The sequence below is a fragment of the Strongylocentrotus purpuratus genome, unplaced genomic scaffold (genome assembly GCF_000002235.5).
Source record: "Strongylocentrotus purpuratus isolate Spur 01 unplaced genomic scaffold, Spur_5.0 spur5_scaffold_5, whole genome shotgun sequence".
Lineage (NCBI taxonomy): Eukaryota > Metazoa > Echinodermata > Echinoidea > Camarodonta > Strongylocentrotidae > Strongylocentrotus > Strongylocentrotus purpuratus.
In genome coordinates this window covers 29,130,510-29,158,438 of record NW_022145611.1, presented here as the reverse complement: position 1 = coordinate 29,158,438, position 27,929 = coordinate 29,130,510, and the positions used below count along the sequence as shown (strand labels likewise).

General features: G+C 36.4%; 1 protein-coding gene across 1 annotated transcript; it reads left to right on the top strand.

The window, feature by feature from the left end:
• The first annotated feature begins 146 nt into the window (after window positions 1-146).
• On the top strand, window positions 147-27,283 carry LOC105444050. The gene is made up of 24 exons (XM_030999161.1): window positions 147-619; window positions 1,889-2,052; window positions 3,402-3,515; window positions 4,036-4,185; window positions 4,640-4,866; window positions 5,487-5,513; window positions 8,164-8,169; window positions 8,690-8,914; window positions 9,398-9,663; window positions 11,711-11,952; window positions 12,556-12,728; window positions 15,022-15,199; window positions 15,492-16,119; window positions 16,646-16,717; window positions 17,131-17,418; window positions 17,947-18,006; window positions 18,499-18,537; window positions 18,701-18,772; window positions 19,735-19,815; window positions 20,817-20,959; window positions 21,657-21,788; window positions 23,268-23,425; window positions 24,052-24,172; window positions 25,135-27,283. The coding sequence occupies exons 1-24, from the start codon at window positions 328-330 to the stop codon at window positions 25,438-25,440; spliced, it is 4,164 nt and encodes a 1,387-aa protein (XP_030855021.1). The 5' UTR covers window positions 147-327; the 3' UTR covers window positions 25,441-27,283.
• Window positions 27,284-27,929: the final 646 nt, after the last annotated feature.

Genomic DNA, 27,929 nt, shown 5'->3' with positions numbered 1-27,929 from the left:
AATGCTGCTTGGAACGGTTCCAAACGCGCGAGATTGAAATGTTGAGCTTTCCGATACGTCTACGTCGGATAGCATACGAAGAGCGGCACTAGAGGTCGGGGGCGTGGTCAAGTCAAAAATACGTCACACTCATGCATATTCATTATACAGCGCGCGCGATACAAACTCTATCATAACACACGTACAGTATGTCAGCTGTCAGAGTACTTCCATCGATCGGCTGGCGGGTGGTCCAGCGGGCCGGGCCCGCCGGCCATGCATCGCCGCGCCTAGCCTCTTGCATGCTTACGCGCTCGATCACTAGCTATAGCAGTCCAACTTGCCAAAATGGAGCCTAAGCCATGGGAGTCTGTTTGGACTGCAGTTTCCAGTTCTCAAGATGGCCATAGAGGATATGTCACGTCAGTGGAAGAGGCCAACAGAGTCCAAGACTTGTTTGAGATCGAGACTGCCATCAAATACAACATCGAATCCAAGAAAAAGGCTTCTTTTGATCTGACTCTACCCAACAGCTCTCTCAACAGACTCAAGCCCAACGACATCGAGCTCGAGCCTCCAGTACAAGGTGGATCCGAGGCCGAGGAGCGTCAGCAAGCTCCAGAGCTCTCTTCCTCGAGTGGTATGTTCATGCCGGTATTTATAGAAGTTCTGTAGATCTAGAGGTCTATGTATACCTTGGCTTGACTTTTCAACAAAGGGCATAAATTCTATGATCTAGATCTAGAGCTAAGAAGAATTAATAGTAGATTCTAATACAACTTTAATTTGTCATAATTCAGATCAGTATCCAATAATAAATGCTATAATTAATAGACTCTTTATATTACAAAAAAGAGCAATTCGTATTATTAATAATGCAGATTTCCGGGCACACACAAATCATCTTTTTCTAAATAATAACATTTTGAAAATTAAAGACTTGTATATTTTTCAGCTTGGACAGTTAATGTACAACTACAAGCTCGATCAACACTAAACAATTACCTTTGCCTTTTAATGATATGTTCGTAAGAAATGATTCGATTCATGTACCTCACTCGCCAGGCGAGCTCTTTTCATCTACCATTAAATAGAACATCTTTTGCACAAAACACATTTGTTTTTACAGGTCCAAAACTGTGGAATTCTCTTTCAAATGATATTATTCAGTGTAATTCGATACAAATTTTCAAAAGGAGATTTGAAAGCATTGTATTCCCCAATCAAATATACCATAATTTTTAGTGTGACTTTATGCAACTTTGATTGTTTCTTTTTATAAACATGTATGTATTTATCAATGTATTGCGTTTTAAAGTATTTTTTTGTATTTTTACTGAATCAGTTATTGTTATTGTTGTTGTTTTTTTCTCATAAATTAATAATTCATAATAATTACTTTTGCAGGGGGCTTACACCGTACAAGCTCTGCTTTTTAGTCGGCCCTTCTTCCCTTTCAATTTATTTTCTATTTTTTTAATGTATTGTATTGTGCAAATTGATCTAGATGTATATAAATAAATGTTAAGATGTACCATGATCATTGTAAATATGAACGATTGAAAGAGGAAAAATAAATGAATTGAATTGAATTAAATAATTAGCCACTGCCAATGGGAGGTGCGATGGAAGGTATCATTTTGTTATAATAATTAATTACACAATTCTATGACATCACAAAAAACTTGACAAAAGATCATTGTGCTCCAAAATTATCTCTAACTTGTTATAATGTTTTTATGTAGATCAACTTGGCGGTTATAATTCACCCTATGTCAACTACCTATGTATTGACAATTTGTATAGTGATGCAACTATTAGTGGAATTTGTATTGTTAATTTAATGTCATATTTCGCATATTAGATTTAAAGGAATTTAAATATATGTTTAAAATTGTTTCCACTCTAGGATTGCCGCAGAGAATACGATTTGAAGACATTGGGGATCTAGTGCCATCAGATGGCGTGCCATTTGTGTCCTCATACAAGAGGACAAATTCCTGCATGTTTGGCAGGAATAAACATGCGACACAAAAGAGGCGAACTGAAAGAGAAAAGGAGAATGAGCTCAAGGTTTGTGGGATATACATGTATATTTACATGTACACTCTGTGTATTCGTACATGCATACTAAGTATATTAAGGTCATACAAAGTTACAAAGTTTTGGAATGGGGTTATGGATTTTGTTTAAAGCCTCTAAAGTGTTGGGAGTACCAACAATTTGTTGGCAAAATTCAACCTAATTTGTATCATGATGTGAAAGAGGATGTCATTTATTACACACTTCTGGCAGGATTTTCAAAACAAACGTATTGTATGTATGATTTCATCAAAATATTGTCTACAAACACATTTGTTTTTCAAATCTTTGCAGAGGTGAATGTATATGACATCCTCTTTCATGTCTTAACAGAATTGAAGTGAAATTTTGCCATCAAATTTCGAGGCTCCCAACACTTAAGAGAGACTTTAAATGCTTATATATTTGAAGCATTTGTGATCCAACAATAAACCAATGACTGTATCGCGGTTGAAATCGAGGCTAGTTTGTTGAAAATCTAAATGATGATAGACTTTATATTGTGTTGTGTATGCTCTCTCAAGATTGATATTACTTTGACTTTAAAAAAATACTTCTTTATTAAAACCAACCAATTTCTCTTTTCGTATTGAGCAAGCATATATATCAGAACTGGATATTCTGATATTTTCTTGGTCGCAGCTGCCATTTTATGGCTGTAGGCGCTTTTTAAAATATAGTGGGAGTAATGATACATTTTAAAAATGGTTGTTTTGAGGGAAAGAATTAACATGATTTGCTGGAAGAGCACAGTCAAGGAAATTAACAAGTTTATTTTCAACATTTATTCAAGATTGATATTATAGCTCTGCATGTGATTTTAAAGGATCCTAACTCAAACATATTTGTGCATTAACAAACAGCTTAATAATTACAGACTCTATGGAGAAAAAAAAAATGGCCAGGATATGTGGCATCACATATGGGACTACTCTCAATTGGTTTTCAAATTTTCATTTTTCTTCAAAAGTGGAGCTGTCAGTCCATCTCCAAGATCATTTTAGGGTCCCAATAACTCTGCATGTCTACCTGAAAAGTCAAGCTCACATGATTAATCAATCTTACAAAAAACATAAATATGTAAGTCTTTGTGAGAGCTGACCAAAAATTACCACAAGAAATCCAACTTAATTATTAATGTGGAGTTGCCAATTATGGGTCCACATAGAGATGGTGATTAAAAACTTAAGAGGTCTTGAATAGTTCTTCCTATTTTTTATTCTTCAAACTTTCACTGATAATTTTTAATACTGATTGATTGCAAATTGACAGCTGGGTTTTGGTTTTCTTCAAGTTCTCTTTCCATTGTCTGAATAAAAATGTTAATTTGATGCTTGCAGAAAGATCATCCGTTGCCTCTGAAGAGAAGGTACAGGATGCTCCAACCGTCTCGCAAAAAAGGCTGTCCAGCTGCAATTGAGATGAAGGAAGTTATAAGATTTCCTGACTTCAAGGTAATTTTTATTGTATCTGAAGATTTATGTTGATTGTAATCCTGATTTTACTTTCAGGCATAGGATTTACACAGGTTAATAATTTCAGTCTGCAAAAGGGACACTCCACCTTGAAAGTATAGAAGAGTATACTTAACCCTTTGTTCTCCTCCTGCGCCGATTGGCACGTTCGGTCGATCGCCAAATTCGCGTTTTGGCACAAGATGCAATATGCATTCAATACAAATAGTCTGGCGTTGGATAGTTCAGTGCACAGCGAACATTTAAAGAACAAATTTTTTTTCTTGCAGCCTGTGAGAAAAGTCAGTATTTTGTACATAAGCATAATACATGGTCAACGGCAGCCATGGCACAGTGGAATGTTTTGTGGAATGAGGGTTGTAAATTTAACCCCTTTTGGCCTGAATATGATTAAACCGGTTTCAAAATCAATTGTTAAAAAACTTTAATAAATGTATCACTAATATCTGGCTTTGGTCATTGTGACTACCGGTACATTTTTCTTATTTCTTCAATACAGATTGCTCCAGATGCCACAACATGGAAAAGAAAGTCTGTGAGTGCAAAAATCAGAGATGCACTGTCAAAAGGAGAAGAGCTGCAGACAGAAAAGCGCATCTATATAAAGCTCCCCTCCAGTGAAGACCATCAATGCCATGATGTAGGAAAGGTAATTTAAGAATCTCTTTGACCTGCGGGTACATTGTATCTGTATATGTTATTAAATTTGAAATTATTTTGCCTAATTTTATTTCCTTTTGGGGTACGGGAATTTTCTCAGGGCAAGATATTCTATTATCCTGTTAAGAGATCACATCTAGCAAAAAGAGACATTGATTTACTGTACATTAAACATGTACAAAAAGTAAGCATCTTTCATACTTAAATACATCTTTATACATTTCCTCTTCCAGGGACCAAATGTCGTTATGCTTACCTTGATATAATTTGTTTGTTATACCTATGCCTTTTATTTTGAGATTTTTTGGTCATCTAGGGGCATAATTGGAGTCAAAAGAGCCATGTTTTCGGCAATAAAAGAAAAGTCAGTGGCATGTTGAAGACGAGCAAAGTGACAAGCAAAGTGACATGTGTTTGTTTTCTTTAACTTTTATAATCCACAGATGACAGGGTTTCTCAAGCCTATCGATAAGAGATTGTCACAAAGGCTGACTGAGTTGGTTGGGCATGGCGTTTCAAGTGTCCAGGAGATGAAGCGCCACCTTCGAATCCATGTAGAGACTGTTCTGTATCCGGATCTGGAAATTAGGCCACAAGGGACAGACACAGCCTTCTACCCAACAGATGAAGTCCTTGCTAGTCGCATATATGCCGCTAAAATGCACCTTCGGTAATGGCTCAACATTCATATCTTAACTTTATCGTTCTTTATTAATTTTGGGTAATTTGTTCTGAAATACATACACTATTAGAATAATTACAGGAACTAAAAAGAAAACAAATAATTAAGTAAAAGAAAACAAGAACGGAATGAAACCGGCTTATACATGCTAAACAATTGACACAAAAAAGGTCAAAATAAAAGTAGCAACTGTCCCTACGATATTATACTTTCAATCATGGAAGAAAAACCAACTATGATATAAGGAGAAAAAATTATCACCATATTTTTAAAGTCAAGAGTATGAAATTAAAAAAATAATGAAGGTACATGTACATAGTCATTATGATAGTCTTCACTTCACATTAACTACCAAACTACTTGATTATTTGATTTAGAAAATACAAAGCTACACTGATACAGGGTAGCATCTTCAGTTCTGTCAGAATCACCAAATCAAACCCACACAATTTAATAAGTAATCATTGCTTTACCAACTCTTAGGCGGATTTTTACAAATATTAAATTTCAGTCAATATTTTTAATCATGTATATGTAAATAACAACTTTTATATTGGTACTAATTATAAATCCCAGAGTATATTTGAATTCTCTTGTGACTTGAACAGGATTCCTAGGAAACGAACGTCTCAATAGTAAGTTGTACGACGTATTGCTTTGCGTCCTTTGTGCAAACCTTTGCTGTGACCTTACTAGAGGGTGTGATGGATAGATGGATATACTAACAATTTTTATATTTCATGTGTGGTTTATTGGTTTATTTATTTTCTTTTATATATTCATTTTTAGTCTTCCATACCAGCATCTACCAATTTAAAGTGTATCTGAAATATTTCAAGTGAAAGAAGTGCCAAGTTAGCACAAAATGTAGAAGTGAAAGGACAGACACATTTCACTATATTCTGTACACATTCAAACTACCAAAATTTGATTGAATAGTTACATTTTAAGTAAGTTTGGAAAGTTGCAAATTGCATCTTCATAAAGAAAAAGCTGCTTATGCCTTTAGTTAGATACCAGTGTGCTTCAAACTCTGCTTCATTATCTATGCCCTTTCCTCACTTTATACAGTTGATTATGTGTCATGACATTCTACCATTTAATAGTTTGTCCTACCTTTGTTCACTGAATGAGAAAAGAGAGAGAGAGAGAGAGTGTGTAGTACAGTACCTTTTTAGAATTACCAAATGCTTGCTTTGATGCGTATGAATAAGAATAGCATAATTGCTACAAGTATGTATCTTGATGCTGTGTATTAATTATTGCTTGCAAATTGCACATTATTATTTAGTATTAACTCACGTAAGCATGAGTCAAGATCCATCCTCTTGTGGCTGAATAAAACTTTTTTTTTTTGGGGGGGGGGTGGGTGTATAGATGACCTAATTCTACTTCTAGTGGGATGCCATCCCAATTCCAACATCCCCACCCCATGATTGGTCCATGGTCTAAAAAGGAAAATATATTTATTAGTATATTTGAATCTATTTTTTAAACAAATACAGCCAACAATATTCACAATGACTGTCACATATTGCCAGTAACATGAGCAGATGCTGTTTATTCATTTATTTTTTACACATTTCTGTTACACATTTCTTATTCACATCAACTCTTTCATTCATTCCCATCTATATTGGATTTGTTAAATGGAGTAGCTCTGATTTTCAGCCCCACCTAAGTTTGGTTAAAATATTACCTGTAGAAGCTCTCTAGCATCATAATACTAGAGGGTGTGATGGATAGATGGATATACTAACAATTTGTATATTTCATGTGTGGTTTATTGGTTTATTTATTTTTCTTTTATATATTCATTTTTAGTCTTCCATACCAGCATCTACCAATTTAAAGTGTATCTGAAATATTTCAAGTGAAAGAAGTGCCAAGTTAGCACAAAATGTAGAAATGAAAGGACAGACACATTTCACTACTTTCTGTACACATTCAAACTACAGAAATTTGTATTGAATAGTTACATATCTTTTCTTTCCATTCTAATTAAGTGTGGGATATTGTATATTGCATCTTTGTAAAGAAAAAGCTGCTTATGCCTTTAGTTAGATACCAGTGTGCTTCAAACTCTGCTTCATTATCTATGCCCTTTCCTCACTTTATACCGTTGATTATGTGTCATGACATTGTACCATTCAATAGTTCTCTGGTGGAGGTGAACTGATATCAGACACATGCCATGTTAAATGTAATATTGTTTTCATCCCATGCGAAAAAGTTGTCACCAACAATGGCTGAATATTGATGTTGTAAGTAAACAAGAACAATGATCAGAGTAATATGGATAGCAGAGTTTAAAACCAAAGGTAACAGACAAAATGCTATTTTTTCTGATTGTTTCTTTGCTTCTCATTAATAGATATGAATTAACTGCATGAGTTCCATGCTCCATAGTTGCTTAAAAAATGAATGATAAAAGAAAAGGTAATTTGCATAATGTAACATTTATGGCAAGTAGTGTTGTTACTCTTTTCTTTGGTGTTAATGAAATCAACTATTGTTAATGGTTTGCTTGCTGGTTAAATGGGATTTATACTGAAACAGATTCTGGTGAGTATTATAAAAATAAATGTTAGTTGTAATTTCTACCCAATGATGTTTTAATGCTTGATATTATAAACCTCTCTATAGAAATTTAGCCATCTGATTGGTCGAAATTGCAGTAGCGATTTTGGATATTCCCTGAAATTGACGAACAAATGGTCAATAGTTCATGAGTGATATGCCATATTGCCCCGGGTATAAGACGCCGCTTAAATCAATTGGGCTTATGCAGATCCCCATTGGTTTACGTGTTAAAATTTTCTTTGTGCAAGCGCAGACACGTACCATACAGTGCTTTTTGTCTGCTATTCCCAAATGATTGAAACTTTCAGTCCTCTTTCCAGCTAAGATAAATAGACAGTTTCTCAGATTTTCTGTACGTTTTAACTAATATTTACTCAATGAAAGGATTCTTGGTAGATTTTCGTTTCAATTTGGCATATAAAAGACATATCGACTGCTTTAATATTTGAGGTCTGGCTGTTTTATCGGCTCAAGGGAGGGCATATCTTGCCATGACCCAGAGGCGTGCCATGTGCAAGTTCCTGAGAGCAGTCGATATCTCTATATTATTACACAGATATATTGAAGATTTTGTGATTTGTATATTGGTTATTTTTATAGTAGGTTTCTCAAAGATCACTAGCCTAAAAGCAATTTATTTAGCAGATTACTTTTTTTAATGACTTTGTATTGGAAATTAAAGTCTATCTATTTTGCAAGTAGTGGAATGTAAAGATCACAACAAAGTATTGAGAGCATTCTGAATTTAATCGTAAACTAACGCCTCACACTTGTGTAATAACAATGTGTGTACATCACTGTTTGAAATGTCTGTCGGTTAAAATTATGTAAAAAGAAATAGAATCCACACAAAAACTTAAGAAGGGCTTTAGCAGAAAAAAATCTGTAGTGATCACAAACCTTAAAACAAAGAAATTGATTACAAATTCCTAGTACTTTTCACATTTTATTCTGTTAATTTCATTTTGCTAAGATCTAATGTATCAAGAATTAAACCCATCTAGGTCATTTGGTGCACAACTTTTTTATTCACCAAATTATTAATTATATTTTGTGCAATTAAAATTGCAATATTCAACACTATTATTGTTCTGTTGGTGACATCCCCATGTTCTAAACAACTTGACATTCTTGTTGTGCTTTGACATGGCAAGAGAAAAATGATGAAGTGTATTATTTTTAAAATGTTACTGTATTCTAACAAATACATTTTTTCTTTTATTGCCAGATTCTGTAAAATGGATGTCCCTAACTTGAAGGAGGAAGTTGAAAAGTGGAAGAAGCAGTCTCCCAATGACAAGTTTTGCCTGAGTTTAGGCTCAGGCAATGTAGATTCCACTGGAGATACGTATGTCATCTCGGGTGTGGAAGAAGAGGTCATCCCATCATCGTCAGGGACAAGGGAATTCTTCTTTTGCCACCAGACTGCATTTCAGAGGCACTTGTTGCACAGGTGACAGGTTTCATTATATTTTAAAAACAAACCGATGCTGGGATTCGTTTTTTAGATTGTATAATGGTAAAGTGTTATGATTTATGGATGCATGCTTCCACACATACAGGTACTCAGTTTTCTGGCAAATAAGTGTATAGCTTCAGTTTACTCTGGAATCAACCTGTTTTACAAAAGTACATGATTGTGTTTATGATATATGATTGTTTTATAGTTATTTATTGAATAATGGTTTCTTTGTTTTATGCTGATTTCATGACTTGATAAGGAAAATATATTTGTGTATTGGGTGGTAAAGTTGAAGTTAAGAATTCTTTTTATCCATGTAGGAAAATTATATCCCGTTATCGTAACTAAAAGTACAAACAGAACATTAAATTTTGTTTCAGGAATGCCAATCTGTAATATCTTGTTTAGTCATCCCTCTCACCTTCCAAACCGTTGATAAGGTTTGCATTTATTTGTATCGTTGAAATCATATAGGTATGGAAATGATATGACATTTCTGGATGCCACATATCGGACAACCAAGTATGCACTTCCCCTATTCTTCCTTGCTGTCCGTACGAATGTTGGCTACAGTGTTGTAGCTGAATTCATAGTGGAGGCGGAAACAAGAGCTGCCATCACCAGAGGCCTCCAGACCATCAAGCAGTGGATGGAGGAGGAACACCTTCCATGGGAGCCAGCATGTTTTATGACTGACTTCTGCGAAAGGGAGATCTCGGCAATTGAGGAAGTTTTCCCAGGTTTGCTTATTTACAATTTCGAAAAAGAAATATAGTAATGATTCACGTTTTTATGCTCACATGAGCTGTTGGGATTTATTTCTTCCATTTTGTGTGTGTAGCGCATTGTCTAGAAAGTATTTATAATCTAACTACTTCTTAAAAACCTTGGATGGGTTGTCACTAAACTTGGCAGGGAATGTCCAGGATTGGAGGGGGGGGGGGGGTAGAGGATCTATACATTCATGACAAAAAGCCCAGTTGCCCCATTTAAGATTTTGGTTTTTTTTTTTTTTTTTAAGAAACAGCAAGCTCATGGGATTAGTTTTCTAACACCATTTATCCTCTTTAGTTGTTAATCTGTTTGCCTTAAACTCCCACAACTTCTCAGAGAGCTCCCTTAGCCCTGTAAAAAGTATGACAATTACCTGGTTGACTTCTAGCTTAAAACAAAGGATTTCAACCGCTCATCTGAAAATTATGAATCAATTCTAAGTGAGCAATTTTGTTAATTTTTTACGCGGTTTACCTGCATAGTGCCACAGTGACAAAATTTAGCTTATTTATCAGGAGGAGAATATCAATAATTGCTATGTATGTGATAGGATGTGAATAATGTGAGAATAATTTGTGGACAAAATATACAAGGTATCATATTTCCAAAGGTTTATTCTGTTCAGTTACGGATATTTATTGAAGGGGTGTACCAGTTAAGTATGTTAACTGGGAAAATCTGTACCTTTTTGAAATTTTTCTGGCAGACCTCATGCTGAGGGGAAGGGGCTCTTTTTCCAATAGGGAACAAGCATGTTCAACTCAGGGAAACTTGCCTCGATTGGGGCCTTGGGGTAGTATTCTCCTTGCAGTAGGAAGTAGTAGAAAACTGTGAAGACCGAGTATCGTTTTCCCGGGGAATCTTGCATAAAAGATGTGATTAAACGCAACTTTTAAAAATCAATTGCATCTAGTTTAATTCTCGATTCTGATTGGCTGAAAATCAAGATATGTTTGCTTTTCTTGAGTTGTGTTTAATCCCAAATTGTATGGAAGACCCCCCAGGTTGACAATTTACAATGCCTGGTAATTTATTTCTCAAATATCTTTCCGCAAGTCCAGGAGAACCAGAACCCAGTTGGTTTGTATACTGTTTTGGATACCTTTGTGGATAACTTATGCAAAAAAATGTGGTCATGGAAGTTTATTGTGGGTTAACCGTTAAAATCGATTTTCCATTTAAGGAAGGGAGAATTAATTCTTCATTTAAATTAACAAATGAAGTTTGATTAAAGATAAAGACCAGCTATGGTCATGCGATTGCATTGTGAAAGAAACGTTGTGAAATCAATCAGAAAAGGTTGACCATCTAGCATAGATGCATGTACTGCATGGTTCTGGAATCATCAAAATGATAAGAAATTTGGCCCAGTCTTCTTAAAGTTACAAGCACTGTACACAGAAAGATGTATATGGGACTACGTGTACACATGTACGACACATGCGTTTTTATCTCTCACATACCAATAGATAAACTAATTTACCAAATATATCAATTAGTAGGCGGTTTCCCGGCAACATTTGTATCATCGTGTATTATTCAAAACATATTCTTTCACATGATTGGTAATAAGAGCTTCCATTTCATTTTTTGAAATTGGGGCGTTTCCATTACTGGTCTTTACCTTTAAACTTAGCAGGAATCTTCTGTAGGAGAAGGGATCCTCAGTTGTTCAAATGGTATACACCTTTGCCAAAAAGTTTTATGATGCCAAAATTTATCTAATTGTAACTGGGGTGTCGCCATACTTAGGAGAACTGGTTCAAGTATGGAATTTGACCACCTGACAGAGTTAACCCTATCTAGCCCGTGCTATTTTGAAACTGCATCCCCCCCCCCCTCCCCCTAGATAGGGTTAAGGGTCAACCTTTGCATACAAATTATTTTTCAGTTCACAGACCCTGCGGCTTGTACTGCCTAGTAGTTTGGCAAGTGACCTTGCTCAGGTGATTGTACGCAAATAAGGCACTTGTTAATTCTTTCATCATATTTTTCTTTGTTTAATACATGTAGAATGTAGATCATACATCTGCGACTTCCACAGAGAGCAGGCTTGGCTAAGGTGGGTTAGCAAGGCTGATAATGGAGTTCTGTCATCGAAAGACACTGTGCTAGCACTTCTTCGCCATTGTGCGCAAACAAATTCCCCGCATGAGTTTGAACTAGCTGTGAATCAGCTTCAGCATTCGACAGTATGGAGGAACAATGAACGTCTTCAGAGATGGATAACACGCACATGGCTCCCTCATTGTAAGGTATGTAAATTCTATCAAATCACAGTATACAGGTCAAGTATGGATTGTGCTACAGAATATTGTTCTTGTGATTTGAGGAAGTTTATGCTGTTAGGTTAATTATGATATAATGATCGCATGTAGAATAAATCAATAATGTCTGACATTGCAGCTTTGTACCAAGGTGCTTTTGGAGGCTTCACCCATGTACATTGGTCAGCAGGAGGTGAGGGTTATAGGAGAACAATTTGATTGTTGTGTTACTTTCTAAAATGATACAGTGCAAACAAATATATATTCTAGATTAAATCTTTAAAAAACAATCAGATTTTTGTAATGTGTGCGACTGATATACATATTTTTAGAAGTAATGTTTGGGACACAAAGCCTTAATTGCACTGATACATACTCCAGGAAGCAAATAATACAACTCAACTAAAAATTGGATAACCCATAAATATGCAATAACATGCTTATTTTTAGTAATCAGCATTGAAAGTAAAGGAAAGATAAGAAAACACAATTTTCTGATATCGATGTAATCATATGTAATATGATAATATAATACAGTTGTTCTTTTGGCATAATACATGTCAACCCTCTTTATGTTTTTATCATTATTAGCGCTGGGCCTGGGCATTTCGTGTAGAAGAAGGCTTGACAGCTCACACCAACAATGGGGTAGAGTGCCAGAACAGGGTGTTCAAGTACAAGTTCCTGGCAGACAGAACATCCCTCCCTCTTTCTGGTATGATATCTGCTCTTCTCACTGAGTATCTGCCAGACAGAAGAAGAAAGTGAGTATGTGAAGGGCTCTAAACCAACGAAATATACTATTAACTAGGAGGATTACAGCTGATCACTCAACACAGCGCGACGTGTTCCCGCCGCTCTAGGCAATCCGCCATCATGTTTATAGTCCTCTCGATTGTGCGATCATTGTAAGTGGCATTGCCGCATGGGTTGAAACCACACAACAACAAAAAATGCCCCCAAATCACATTCTTGTCAAAATTTCAACTTACTTTCAGAAATTACCAAAGATACTTCATACATCCTAAATAATTGTTTTTAGAAAATATAGATGTGGATATTCATCTGTGTGTGTGTTTGTGTGTATACTTGTATGTGCGCATGGAGCTATACTAGGCAGAAGGCAGAGGACTTAAATTGCCTTGATGGAGCTAGCAATTGGAACATTTGAATCAACTTGGGGGAGAAGTTGATTTTTCCTCCAGCCATTGTTGTGACAAACCTGTGACCTGATGTCGTAATTTGGTCCCCCACTTCAAAGAGGGCAATTCTTCTGGAGCTGACGGTACCTCATGAGGCAAATATGCAGCGAGCTCACGAGAAGAAAAGCAGGATATACAAATAGCTGCTCCTAGAGGCTGAGCAGAATGGTTGGAGAATTGAACTTTGGCCCATAGAAATAGGTTGTCGTGGTTTCTCCAACAACACACTCCTCCGTGCTCTCAGTCAAATTGGAGTGGGCGCAAGGCTGAGAAACGAGATAGTGTCACTTTCTTGCTCATGCGCAGTAAAGGCGTCATTTCATCTATGGCTCAGGAAGGATAAGCGAGAGTGCACGTCCCATATCTACTTAATCAGATATGACATCGCATTGTTGCATGCTACATACGCACAGCATCGCTATAGCTGCGCACTTTTGAAGCAACAACATAGAGGCATTATTCAAGAAACGGGTTAGTTTGAAATCCGTCTGGCCAGATGCAGACCACCTTATGTGTGTCTGCATCAGAAACGGATTTAATTTTTAAACATCTGTCACAATTGGCCACTGAAGAAGAGTGTGACACTAACCTGTTCTTCTTTTTTTCTTTATTTGGATAAGTCAGCGCCCCCCCCCCCCCCCCCCCCCCCCCCCCCCCCCCCCCCCCCCCCCCCCCCCCCCCCCCCCCCCCCCCCCCGCCTGCCGGATGGAGGGTTTTTAGGTCGTTTTTTGGTTATTCACATATAAGGACAGCTCCATGATCGGATCAAATCACTGACGCATACAAAGCGACATTTCTATTGTTGAGGACTAAGCAAAATGGCGGATGCTCGCGAGAAATTATAGCCGCTAGAATTCTTCTAGTTAATAGTATACTTCGTTGCTCTAAACCCAGCTTGGGTCTGAGTTTGGATTAAAGTTATGGGAAGCCAGTTGGTACACAAATCAATTGAAAACATTATTTGTTGGAATTAATTCCAAATCAGTTTTACATGTCTGAAAATATTAATTCTGACAATCTGGAAATAGATTTTTGGAGGAAAACCAGGCATTTCAATTTATATTTTCAGATAACTATTGGCACGCTATAACTTCAAACCAAATTTAGACTAAACTTAAACTCAAGCCGGGTTAAAGTAATTAGCAAAATAACAACTGGGGGGGGGGGGGGGTTCAGATGAAATAACATATAAGAATGGTCTTCACATGCATTTTATTTTTATCCAAACTATAACTTGGGCAACTTCCTGCGTTTTATATAGTAGGTTTGCGGGTGCACCATGTGAGAGAGAGAGAGAGAGAGAGAGGGTTGAGGAGCCCTGAAAAGGACTCTGACTCGGTAATCTTTCTTGTGTTTTGTTTTTGTTATCGCTGCAATGTCTCATGATGCAGTATTGAAAATGCAGTTATGCCTTTTGGACTTGGCAGATTTATATTGTAGACATCCATCGTTTCCCTAATCATAGTTTAAGGATGAATTTATTAATATTTTAATATAATATTTTCATTACAATTGACCCTAAATGATATCTGTAAGACTTTCATTGAAGGTCAATTAATTAGCTTATAAAAGACCAACACTATTCAATTCCTTTCTAATTGATAGTACTTCAACAACTTAGTTTTTTGCAATCCATCATAAATATAATGAGGCATGCAGGAATAAAAACACCAATTTATTTTTTTAAATACGTAATCTACACTTGTTCTGATTTTTATAACACATCAAGCATGTGAATAAATACCCGGAAAAGCAAAAGACCTCAAGCTATTCCGGGTAATCCTGTTTGGCTGTTATGGTTAATTATTGCAAATATCCCAATACATTTAATTGCTTCATATTGTAATTATGACAGATACATCATTGCGAACAGCAAGGCAAATTCTGCATGTGGCAGATCCTACAGCAGGGAAGTCCCAGAGTACCTACATGACAGGCCTCCAGGATTTGTGATGCACTGTTTGAAGCGACTAGAATCGGCACATGGTCTGAGAAAGAGGGACATTGAAAGAACTGCAGAACAAAGTTTTGTGGTAAATGCTACCTTTTATTATATTTAAATGAAAAAAAACTTAGCAGGGGGATGTAATGTCAACTGTCCAGAAAATAACCTCTGTCTTTAATGCACAACTTCATTGTGTAAGTGTCCCTTGGTTTGCTGCACATTGCTAAATGCTATACTCATGCAAATACATACCAGTTATTGCATGTTTATTTTTAAAATCTTTTAGATATCAGATATTAAACAAATACTAACCATAGCTTTATATAAATGTATATATGTTTCTATCCATTTATACAATTCTTTGTTCTTCTATAATGCAGGTCAAAAGTGAAACAATGATGGGCCGTCGGAGATATGCCGTCACTCTGACGGATAACTCGCTTTGCTGTCAGTGTATGGATTGGCTGAGATCGAGAAGACCCTGCAAACACATGTTTGCCATCATGCTCCATGTAGAGGGGATGTCTCTCCCATCCAACTACCTTGGTCTGCCATTTAATACGCTGGACAGCGAAGTTGAGTCCTTTCTGGAGTCGACCCAGGACGTGTCGGTGGAAGCAGAGCAGGAAGAGATCGCTGACCTAGAAGATGGCCTTGAGGAATGTGCCATCAATATCCAGAAGGGCAGCATTCTTAAAAGGACAGCGGTCTCTTGCAGAGAGAAGCTGATGCTGCTTAGAGACATGAGCTACCTCTGCACCAGTGAGCCACTCCTGCTGGCTATGGAGCAACAGCTTGATGCCACCATCCACTATATCAGGGAGAATCTGTTCTCTGAAGGAGGCCTTATTGTGGATGAAAGGCGCTGCCAGACAAAAAAACGGCACAGATCCGTCTCTACGGTTTCAATGCAGCTGCCCATCCGCAAAAGGAAAAAGAAAGTCGATGCACCTCTTAGCAAATCTGGCATCAGGAGATCCAGGGTCAAACGGAAAAAAACACGCAAAGGTTTGGAAACTCTTTAAAGGGATTCTCTTATTGAGTGGGAAATACGATTCTTAATGAGAAATATGCCAACCCTGTCTTTCCATGTCTTTTGCAATCACCTTGTACATGTACCTTTATTCTCTTGTCTCTTGCATACATGTAGGTCATCATGTTATGACAGGTATGATTGTATAATTGTTTTAAATGGGGGCACGCTACAAGAGTCCTATCTCGCACCCCGGCAACTACTGTAGCAACTACTCCGAAGATCAAGATTTAATCTTGATCTAAGGAGACATGAACGAATGAACGATCATGTTACGTAGAATCTTGTTTCAGTAAGCTTTTCATTTGTTTTGTAGTTTGCTTTTTCTGTTTTTTCATATTAATTAAATAGCTATTATAACTTTTGATCTCTGACATACAGTCAAATCCATTTTAGCTTTATATACCACGTCAATGTTGGTTTTTGAAATATCCTAAGAAAATTTAAATTTGTCTAAGATCTCTTTGTTCATAGTTTTCCTCTCTCTGTCTGTCCTTACAGCAGCTTCTTCAAAACAGACTGCAGCCAAAGACAGCGGTGGCACTTGCAATGCACCAGAGTCGATACAAACACGTAAGTTTCGTAATGCTATATTAATTTTTTTACAGGATAATCCTTGAAAATGAGACATTTAGGATTCATGAAAACATATAGACAAAATGATGGCTGAAATTTGCAATGTTTTCCTTGTATCATTTGTATACTAGGTCACTACTAACTCGCGATTTTCCTACAAAGTTCAATAGAATTTGATTTTGCTCGAAAAGGAATATACTACCTTTTTACAAATATTTTACTTTAGAGAAACCTTTCAACTACCAGTCTTTTCAGAATTAATGTGTTTTCTCACTCATTTATATTCAGAGACATGGATTTCATTGCAGTATTAACAACAACAAAAAGTTGCTGACATGTGCTGGATGCCAACAGTGTATGCACGACATGGTACCTCCATAGTGATATGTGCACTTATGTTTCTTTACCAGATGCTGCTGATCCGACCGGACAAGAACCTCCAATCAAAGCATCAGATGAACCTCCAATCAAAGCATCAGATGAAACTCCAATCAAAGCATCAGATGAACCTCCAATCAAAGCATCAGATGAACCTCCAATCAAAGCATCAGATGAAACTCCAATCAAAGCATCAGATGAACCTCCAATCAAAGCCAAAGCATCAGATGAACCTCCAATCAAAGCATCAGATGAACCTCCAATCAAAGCATCAGATGAACCTCCAATCAAAGCCAAAGCATCAGATGAACCCCTATGTGGTAAGAAAGAGTCGATCAATGTTGTGATCCTGCAGCTTTTTTTGTCTTCTTGAAACACTCATAATTAAGCATTTACATTTACGCTATCATCGTTAATGAGCAAAAACTTACAAACGTTACAGTGCAGAATTTTATTAAAAATAACATGGTACCTCCATAGTGTCCTCACATGATGTCACGTATCAGTTAATGCACTTTGTAATGTATTCCCCATCCCCTTCCCTTCTCCTTTTTTTTTTTTTTTCCTCTTTTCTATTGGTGTTTAATAGCCGGTTTTCTCTGCTTTTCTTTTTTCAACAATACAGTGTATATTTTTTAAGGGGTTGACGTTCATAAGGCTAATTGCCCTTTTTGTTAACCCCACATTCCAATAATTTTTTTTTTTTGCTCCTTCCTTTTGTATTTTTCTTGTTATTGATCTTTATCTTTATATCATGTTTGTATGTTTTAATGTTTTTATGGTGAATGAAAATAAAATAAATGAAATGAAATGAAATAGTGATATGTGCACTTATGTTTCTTTGCCAGATGCTGCTGATCCGACGGGACAAGAACCTCCAATCAAAGCATCAGATGAACCCCTATGTGGTAAGAAAAGGCCATTCAATGTTAAGCTTCCTATTTTGTTGAAGTCATGCAGTAATTATTAATATTTACACAATGATGCAGAAAGGGTTAAGCCTTTCATTCCCAGCCATCAAACCAACCCCAGTCTACACTCTTCCCATTGGTATTGCCCAACCCCCAGCTAAATAAAACAAAATAGAAACAAAAACATTTTGTCACCGTTACTATTAGAAAGTGGTGTAGAGCATAGTGACATAAAATGAAAATAAAAATCTATGGATTCTCCATATTAATTGTATCAAATATCAACCTTCATAAATGTTCTACTAAATGTCATTTACGTATAATTACAGGACAGAATAGTTTGTTGCTATTACCCTTTGACACCAATAAAGAAAAATTGCTTTCAATTCCACTATATCATGAATGTGGTTTTGTAAGTTTTGAAATTAAAGAATAACATTTGTTTACTAAACATTTCTCTTGTATGTGATTCATCTTATTTTTTATAAGGAGCCAACTCCAGCCATGATGCACACAAGCCAAAGCCAGGTGAGAAAAGGTCAAGAGATTTTATACTTATATTTTCTTTTCATCTCTACATTGCAGTGAAAACCATTGAAGTTTAAACTGTGTCAAGGTTTGTTTTTGAAATTACCTAATTTGTCTAAGATCTCTTTGTTCATAGTTTTCCTCTCTCTGTCTGTCCTTACAGCAGCTTCTTCAAAACAGACTGCAGCCAAAGACAGCGGTGGCACTTGCAATGCACCAGAGTCGATACAAACACGTAAGAGATAGCCTCTCTAAAGAAGGATTTCATATAATGCGTTATCAGCTATAAATATATTTGTATTTTTAATGTTATTTAGGAGTGTACATTCAATTGCTATACTAGATTACACGCATTCATTTTTCATATTATCCAGTAATTTACTATCCTGTAATATATTTTGTTGTTGTAAATATGTATATAACAATTGAACTCTCTTACTTGCCTTGCTAATAGTTACTTTTCATAGGATTAAAAAACTAATTACTGTCTATGCTGTAATGTTAAATTAAAATATTATAATTATGCAACAATGTTTTCTTGAACGAAAGGCAAAGCAAAACAAAACAAACAAACCATTCTTTTATTCTGAGGATACCAAATACTTTGTATATATGTTTAAAAATGTTCTTACTTATTGTTTATTGCTGTTATGAATTTTATGTTCAAGATTTGTTATTAATATTGTTATCATATATATATTTGTTAAACTATAATATACCTCATTATGTTTAACAGGGCCTCGTGGAAGACCACCATTATTGGTGATAACAAGTCACCCTGTCTAAATATCAGAAATAAATAAATAAATAAATAAAGTGTTGGGATCACCAAAACTTTGATGGCACTATTTCACCTACACTGTATAATGATGTGAATGGGGATATCATTTGACACACACTATAGCAAGGGTTTTAGGCAGTGGTTTCAAAGGATGAGTGATCAAACGTGCGGTCCCGACAGACTTTAATTGACTTTAAAAATACAATTATTTTCTTTCTATATTAGTCAGGAGATTTGTATCACTTAGCATATGCTTCATATCATAAACGTTGACTTCAGCATTGAAGTAAAACTTATAAACCTATCAGGAATGATTTTACTTTAGGTTATATTATACAGTTCTTGGTTTTACAAAAGTGACTATGTAGTTTAACATGCAATTCTTTCCCCTTGTATAACTTTTACTTTACCCAAAGGCAACAAAGGGAGGCTCCGACAAGCCACATTGAAAGAGTGCAGCAGAAAGAAGTTTGCAGGTGGCAGAAAGCACACAACAAGTAAATTATTTGTATTTTAAAATTGCTAATCATATCTGCAAAGAGGGTACCGGTATGTAAACAGCAGCAAATTTGGGGAAGAGCTACAGTTAATTGAATTGGCTTTCTCATGCTTTCAGGTTGTCCGTCCGTCGGTACGTCCCGTTCTCGTGATCGCGTTATCTGAAGAACCGATAGATGGATTCCTGCCAAACTTTGGTCATGTATGTATCTTGCAGAGCCGATAAACTGATTAGATTTTGGGGTCACGAGGTCAAAGGTCAAAGGTCACAGGGCTTGTTATATAGGCAAAAATAGCTTGTGATCGCATATCATTAGAACAGATTGATGGATTCCTGCCAAACTTAGATCATGTATGTATCTTGCAGAGCCAATGAACTGAGTAGATTCTTGGGGTCATGAGGTCAAGGTCAAAGGTCATGTGGCTCGTTATATAGGCAAAAATAGCTTGTGATCGCATATTATTAGAACAGATTGATGGATTCCTGCCAAACTTAGATCATGTATGTATCTTGCAGAGCCAATGAACTGAGTAGATTCTTGGGTCATGAGGTCAAAGGTCAAAGGCCATGGGCTCATTATGTATGCAAAAACAGCTTGTGAACGCATTCTCATTAGAACTGACATATTTAACTCAGGACATCTTGCAGAGCCAATGAACTGAGTAGATTTTAGGGTCATGAGGTAAAACACATAAGGCTTAAATGGTGACACGAAACAGTACTATGGGCTATATTTACAAGCCCTGCCTGAAGTTGCTTTCCTTCTTGTAAATACACATTCTGTATCCCCTTTTCTTTACGAAAAGTATACCAGTATGCAGATGATGCATACTGGAGAAGGTCAATAGTGTAACTAGCTAAAGAAAGTCGTATTATGACATTATATTATAATGTTATTGACAACCTCTTGCTAGAATCTGTTCTATAAATATATATTTATTGTTTCACTTTTCAAAGTACTGTATAGAAATTATGACATCAACCATGTTTATGTTGCAGGCATCATAATTCCTGAATTGGAGGGGCTCAAGATTCAACCGCTTCCTTCACTAAATGACGACAATCGTTATTCAGTATGCGGGGAGACCCTTGAGATTAGAGATTTCAAGTCCTTGCAGTTCCCTAATTGGATAAATGACAAGGTAATTTGTCTATCAAAAGATGTTATTCTTATCTTACTATAACCAAATATGCATTTGTATCATTTGTAATCAATATAATGCTGAAGGCTCAATGAAGAAAGAAATGTTGAGCATGATTTGCATTTCCACGAGTATAAATGGTTTATTGTAACATTTTCATATATTTTAGATTTCTGTATAGTTTTGTCAATCACATTTCTTGGGGAAGGTGGAAATCATATGTATTGTCTCATCTGTGTAGCAGGAGTGAGATACATGCCACTTCTCAATTTATTGATCTTACATCAAAGATGATATGACATATTGGTTGGCCATATTATAGTTAGAAGTCAGAGGGTATTTCTCTGACTGTTTTGCAATTATATAAATGATAATCATATTGCAATTGTACCATGACAAGACAGAGATATCATTCTTTCAGTAACTTTGAAAATGGTTGTTACAGATTTCTCTCTTTTTTGGTAATTCTTTAATTAGCAAATTTATGTCCTTTTATTCTAAATATAAAGATTTAATGCTGTCTTCTTTGCTCCTTGATGGTTCTCAATTTTGTTAATATTCAACAGAACTTAGTGAGACACCTAAATAGCCCCCCTCCGAAAAAGAAAAAAATCTAATTTATGGAAATTTTCATTAATATCAGGAACATGCTTTTCTTATTTGTTGTAATAACCACTTTACCTTATGCCATTTTCAGATTCTCAATTCCTTTATGGCACTGCTGTCGAAGGAAATTAATGTCAACAGGAGTGGCCACATCTTCCCAATCCCTTCGTATGCTGCAGTACACTGGCAGAGAGCTATGTATCAGACATGGCTCTTCAAGAAGGTAACGTTTCATTGTTGTCTAGATTAACTTGCTTAAAACTGTAAAATGATGTGGTTATCAATATTATTTTAATTATCAGTACCTACTAACTAGAAGTTAGGAGTAGGCCAAATCCAGACATCAGTTTGCAAACAAAATATTTAAAAAATAAACAAAACAATAAAAATATGATCCCATCATTGAAAAGTTGATATGAGCTACGTACATCAGCCTGACAAATGATTCTGAATTTAAGTTTCAAAGGTCGCTATTATAGCTTTCCCAGGCCCAGGGGGTCAATGACATTTCTATAGCATTGAGCCAATCATCAAGAATTGGTACACAAACTGTAGCTGCATGTACACGCCGCAAACATTCACATTTTTGATGACTTTTAAAGGTACTAGCCGTCATTTGCATACCTCCCAAATATCGATGAAATTCCATGGGTAGAATCTCTTAGGCATGATAATAATAACCCTCTTTAAATTATAGAACAAAGGGACCAATAGTTTTGAAATGAGAAGTTAATAAATTTCTTTTATTTTATTTGAAGCTTGATTAGTAGCGAGGTTCTCTCAATTGTTTAATGTATATTCACTGCTCATTCCAAAGCTAAGCATCCACTCGCTCAAAAAATTTGAAGAGGTTTTTTATTATGCCAAAGAGCTTCTACCCATGGATTTTCTTGAAATTGGAGAGGGTGTGCAGATGAGGACTACTCTTTAATGGTCCTATCTTGTCATTTTAGGTTCAAAATCCTATCAGAGATACCCTATATCATTGACTTATCAATATGTAATAAAATTATATTTATGATATTTATCAATACAGAAATATGTATATTGTTCTGTTGTGAGTATGAATACAAATTGTCAATGTTTGAACTTTGATGCAAGATATAAAAATTACATCAATCTAGAAAAAAAGTTGGACCTCAAAGGTTTTTTTTCTTTTTTCTTCAATATAATAAAGTTTTATTGTATTTTATGGCTTCGTCGCAGCTATTTAAAGAAAAGAAAAAAAGAAGAATGAAACATTTTGAATGAAACATAATAAACTAGTAATTCCTAAAAATAAAACACCAAGGTGCAGCTTCATTCAATGTAATATTGACAGGTTAGTTAAAATCAAGGAAAAAAGTATGAAAAACATGCATTTTATTTCATGGTTGTCATGGCTACAGGAATGTATGCAGGTATGTGTCCAAAGTTTACATCAAATGTTCAGACAATATTTGAGGAAATGTCTTCCCAATTTTGTATCTTATCAACATGTGGCAGGGGGGGGGGGGCACAAAGGGGAACAACTGGACCTTTTAGAAATTGTGAGCTATAGAAGGCATTAGTACTAGCTACAAGTACCGTAGTGCAATCCCACTTTAAACACTTAAATATATTCACCAAAATTTGTAGAAATTGTCCTTAAGAGAAGGGGGTCTAATGGAGTTCCCAATGGGTAGTGTTGCTAGCTCACACATCTGTATACTGTCATCTATAGGTGAACATGCAAAAGTACAAATGGATCTTTCTGCCATTCAACGTTAATAAGAGTCACTGGGTACTCTTGGCAGCTGATGTGCAGAGAGGAGAAGTTTCGGTTCTGGACTCCCTACCAACCAATCCCAACACATCCATCAACTGCATAAAGAAGTTCAAGTGAGGAATCTTTTATTAGAATAAATGCAGTATATACAATAATGTTTTCTCTTCAGGCAAGGACTCCTAGACCAATATTGATGTATGATAGTGTCACATTGAGTTGAGCATATTTCATAAACATACCTTTTTCACCAAGTTGAATTGAATTAAGAATAGTTGAAGGAGTAGCTCAGACTAGCTCTCATTTGCATCCCCCTTCATTTTTTGTTACTATACCATGGCGCTAGAATTGGGCTATAACTGCTTGATGTTTTTTTTAAATTTGTATTAATGCAACAAGTCATGCCAACATTTTATTGGGACAAAATCAATTGTTTTATTTCACTCTGTATTATGAATGATTGCGCTCTATGAGCTGCCATATATGTTGCAATGAGCTTTTATAAGAAACTAGATCAACCTCAAGCTTCCATTGATCATTAATTAATACTACTACTAACAGCAAACATGTTAATTGAAATCAAGTGGCACTTGAAATGGTACTTGTTACCTGGGCAATAATTTTTGTCTGCCCTTCATGACAATTTAATTTTATGTTTATTGAATGCACATATTGTAAATTTTAAATCAAGGAGTATGCTATGAAATATTATGATGTTTTGTGATTTCAAATTTTATTCAAGAGCCTACATGGCATGCAGATCAGAGAAAATTGAAGACCTAGCTGGAACGTCATGGAAGGTTGGCAAGCTCCAGTCTGCCAGGCAAGAAGATGGACATTCCTGTGGGGCATTTGTCATGTTGGTAAGATTAACCCATCAGTTTGATTCTATGGATTGTTTCATGCTGTTTACATAATAATTAGGAGATGTGGTCTTAAGGTGTTTGATGGAGGACATCATTCCCCTCACCCCCACAGGGGCTTAGTGACAGTGTTCCCATTGGTTAAAATGAGAAAATGTATAAAGGCCAAGATCCACTTTCTAGTTGCCAAATGGGCACTGCTAGGTCTCTATTTTGCAGTTTAGTACAGTGGAACCTTGTTATAAAGAGTTCTGATAAACCAAGGTACCCAATATAAGAGCATTCTTTTGCTGGCCCAAACTCTTATTGATTATGTCATTAGTAGCCGGAGGCATTATGTTTTCTGGTTGTCCGTCTGTAGGCCTACGTCCCGTTCTCGTGATCGCGTTATCTCAAGAAAAGATTGATGGATTACTGCCAAACTTAAGTCATGTATGTATCTTGAACTGATTAGATGTTGGAGTCACAAGGTCAAAGGTCATGGGCTCATTATGTATGCAAAAATAGCTTGTGAACGCATTAATTGTCAATACTGACGGATGGATTACTATCAAACTTGGGACATGTACAGTGTATGTATCTTGCAGAGCCAATGAACTGATTAGATTTTAGGGTCATCAGGTCAAAGTTCAAATGGTAACACATGTACCGGGGTATATAGAAAACAGCTTTTTATCACAATATTCTGAGAACCTGTTAATGGATTAAAATCAAATTTGAATTTTTAAAATAAGCTTCTGCTTTGGTTTGTAAAATCACTCTATGGCGTAGGCGTCATTTTTGACTGTGTGTAGTCGAACATCCATCTACCGGTAGTTGTATTCTGAGATGACGAATATAATATGGTAATTTCAATCATCCCAAAGTTCCCATGTTCTTGATGTTTGAAATATTCTTTTCTTTTTAAATTTCACCTACCGGTATTTTTTTCTTATTCTTTTTTTTAATTTATTTTGCTGCAGAATGCTCTTGCCATTACAAGAGGGATTGATCCTCGAAGCGTTGGGAAATATGCCAAAGACATGAGGGTTTATGTCCAGAATAAACTGACCACCAACGCTGTGCCCCCACCTGACCAGCGGAAAACCTGTGACATGGTTGAGTGTCTGATGGCCCTTTCAAAGAAACCACCTACCAGCACCCGACCTAAATGGGTGCAGTGCGATGTTTGTGGTCGCTGGCTGCATCTGTACTGTGTCTCAATCAGTGAGGCACCAGGGGAAGGTATTGATTATGTATGCCCGGTTTGTTGCGCTCAATATGCATAGTCATTGTGAGTGATGGAAAGGGTATGGTGATAGTAGATTTCATTGACTGCACAACTTCACTTAAAGGAGAATTAACATCAGAATTTTATGTTCCATCGTAACCTTGTCTGCACTTATAGGCAGCATCCATTTTTCTCCTTATCTCCTACCGCACCTTGTGTGTTATGTTGTATCAGACAGCTACACTGCCAGCTCGAGCTAGATCCTGTGAAGCAGTTACAGCCAAAGCCCCTGCTTGATGAGCTTGATCTTGAGATTCTACTAATCAAATAGAATTTCCTCAACGCTTTCTTGATGATTTCATTCACATGACTATTCCACCAGAGGTTAGCCTGGATAATAACCCCAAGCAATTTCAACTCCTTGACTTCTTCAAGAACATTGTTACACAGCTCAATGCGTGGAAAGGGGATGGCCGCTCATGAAAACGATACTTGCATCACTTTGCACTTTGCTGGATTTACCCTGTGGCATACCTCCAGTAGGCATCAAGGATGTTGACAGAACACCGTGGTATCTCGTCACCTGTACCCTTTGGTGTGAAAAGCTGCAAATCCATGGGAGGAGTGCTGGACAGGCACCCATTAGGTGAAGCTTGCTAACAGCAATGTTGTGGTTCACTAAATCAAATGCCTTGGTGAAGTCAGTTTTCACCATAGTTGACACAGTCTGTGGCTTGTCTGCATTACTGTGCAAGGTTAACAAGGTAGTGGGTAGTGGAGACACCTTGTCGGTTGCCAAACTGCTGCTTGTCGATTCCTTGACAATGTCACCCAACACCCAACAATTGTTCGAAGCTTGTCAATAGCTAGTGGAGATTCCTTGGGGACTGGACAGACAGTTGACTTCTTCCACTGCATAGGGACTACTCCTTCGAGCAACGATTCATTGATGACATCACAAAGTGGGGAGCTCCTTTCATGGATCAACTCTTTGACTTTTAATGTGACCCATGGCTTATCTTTATGATGTTCCTTAATTCACTTGGAAGGGAAATAAAGGTTGTTCGCTGAGTTGAGATCACTGTAGAAAGCTTCACACTTTGCGTTTGCTCCATTCGCATTATATACTGAAGACCAGTCATGATGGACGATCCAGTCACCAAAGCATCTTACGTCCGAATCTCGCATTAGTTGGATGGTTTTGCGACAAGTTTGATATCTGTGTCTTACTTGGTTGGCTTTTGGATGCCATATTACTCTATTGTGGTCACTACGTCCTAAAGGCAGTATTAGTTGAACAGGGGAGTAGTGCAGGTGTAAGTTGGTGATCTTATCCAAAATGGCATCTTTTAGTGTTGCCTTGTTAACAACTTGTTTCAGTCTATGACTATTGATAAGTTGCGTCAAATCTAATCGGTTAACATCTCAAGTATGATTATTCCTGTGTCTTAATTGATATCTCGCAAAATTCTCATTCGTAGAGTTAATCAAGTTTGAATGCATAATGTCACTATTTGGATGATTCGGGGGGTAATATACACCAACGCCACAAAGATAGATGATACAGTGCGGGGTAATCAGTGTGGCTGTAGTCTGATCCTGACAACCTCAAGTTTGGGTGGTACGCTGATAAATGGCACGGGGGTGTTGAGCTATGCCATCCAAAAGTGTGAAAAGTGGCTTTTCTTAGCTTACCTAATGTTGCTAAGGGTTTTGAATCTGCCATACTGAGCTTTGACAACTTACACTACCCACAATACTAAATGTTACTCAGAATTATGGACGTCTGTAATTATGAACAATTTTTTTCAATTAATGGGTCTTTCCAAAGAAAATGTTACGGTATATGTAGTTGTGCATGCAGTTAGGGCTTCAATATTACACCATATCACAGACACTGGTAACATTGTTAAACGATCCCTTTAAAGGTAATACAAAGTTTTGGGAAATTTTGAAAATTGGGTGGAAAGTGATTCTTTACAATTTTGATATATTTGGATGCCCCTGTGGATGTTTCATATGCACTAGAAAATTTAGCTCCTGAAACACTTCTGCTTTCGAGAACAATTGAATATAAAAATTTACCGGTGCTCCCGGTAAGTTTTGATGAATTTCAAATAGCCCTGTACAATGGTAGCTGCGACCATGAACATCTCAGAACATGCAGTTGTGATATATAATTTCCAAACGGAAATAGCTAATCGGTCGATTTCAGTCAAGAAACATTGTTTTATAGCTTAATTGCTATATTGACCTTGAGAGGGAGCTATACAACATAAAGAGTTTATTATTTACAATTTCATAATTTGGACTCGATTTCAACCACGACAACGATCACTGAATATTGTAGGATCCCATAATCTTCCATTATGTTCATTTGAACCAAATTCATGACCCCACGTTGTATTACCTTTAATAAATAAAACAATACTACAGAGAAATGTTTCTTCTTGAGAAATGTGATAATTAATAGACAGCATTATAGAGTTATATTTCTCCATATTATATTAAACTCTACTTGGGACATTAGCTGGACATACAGAAACA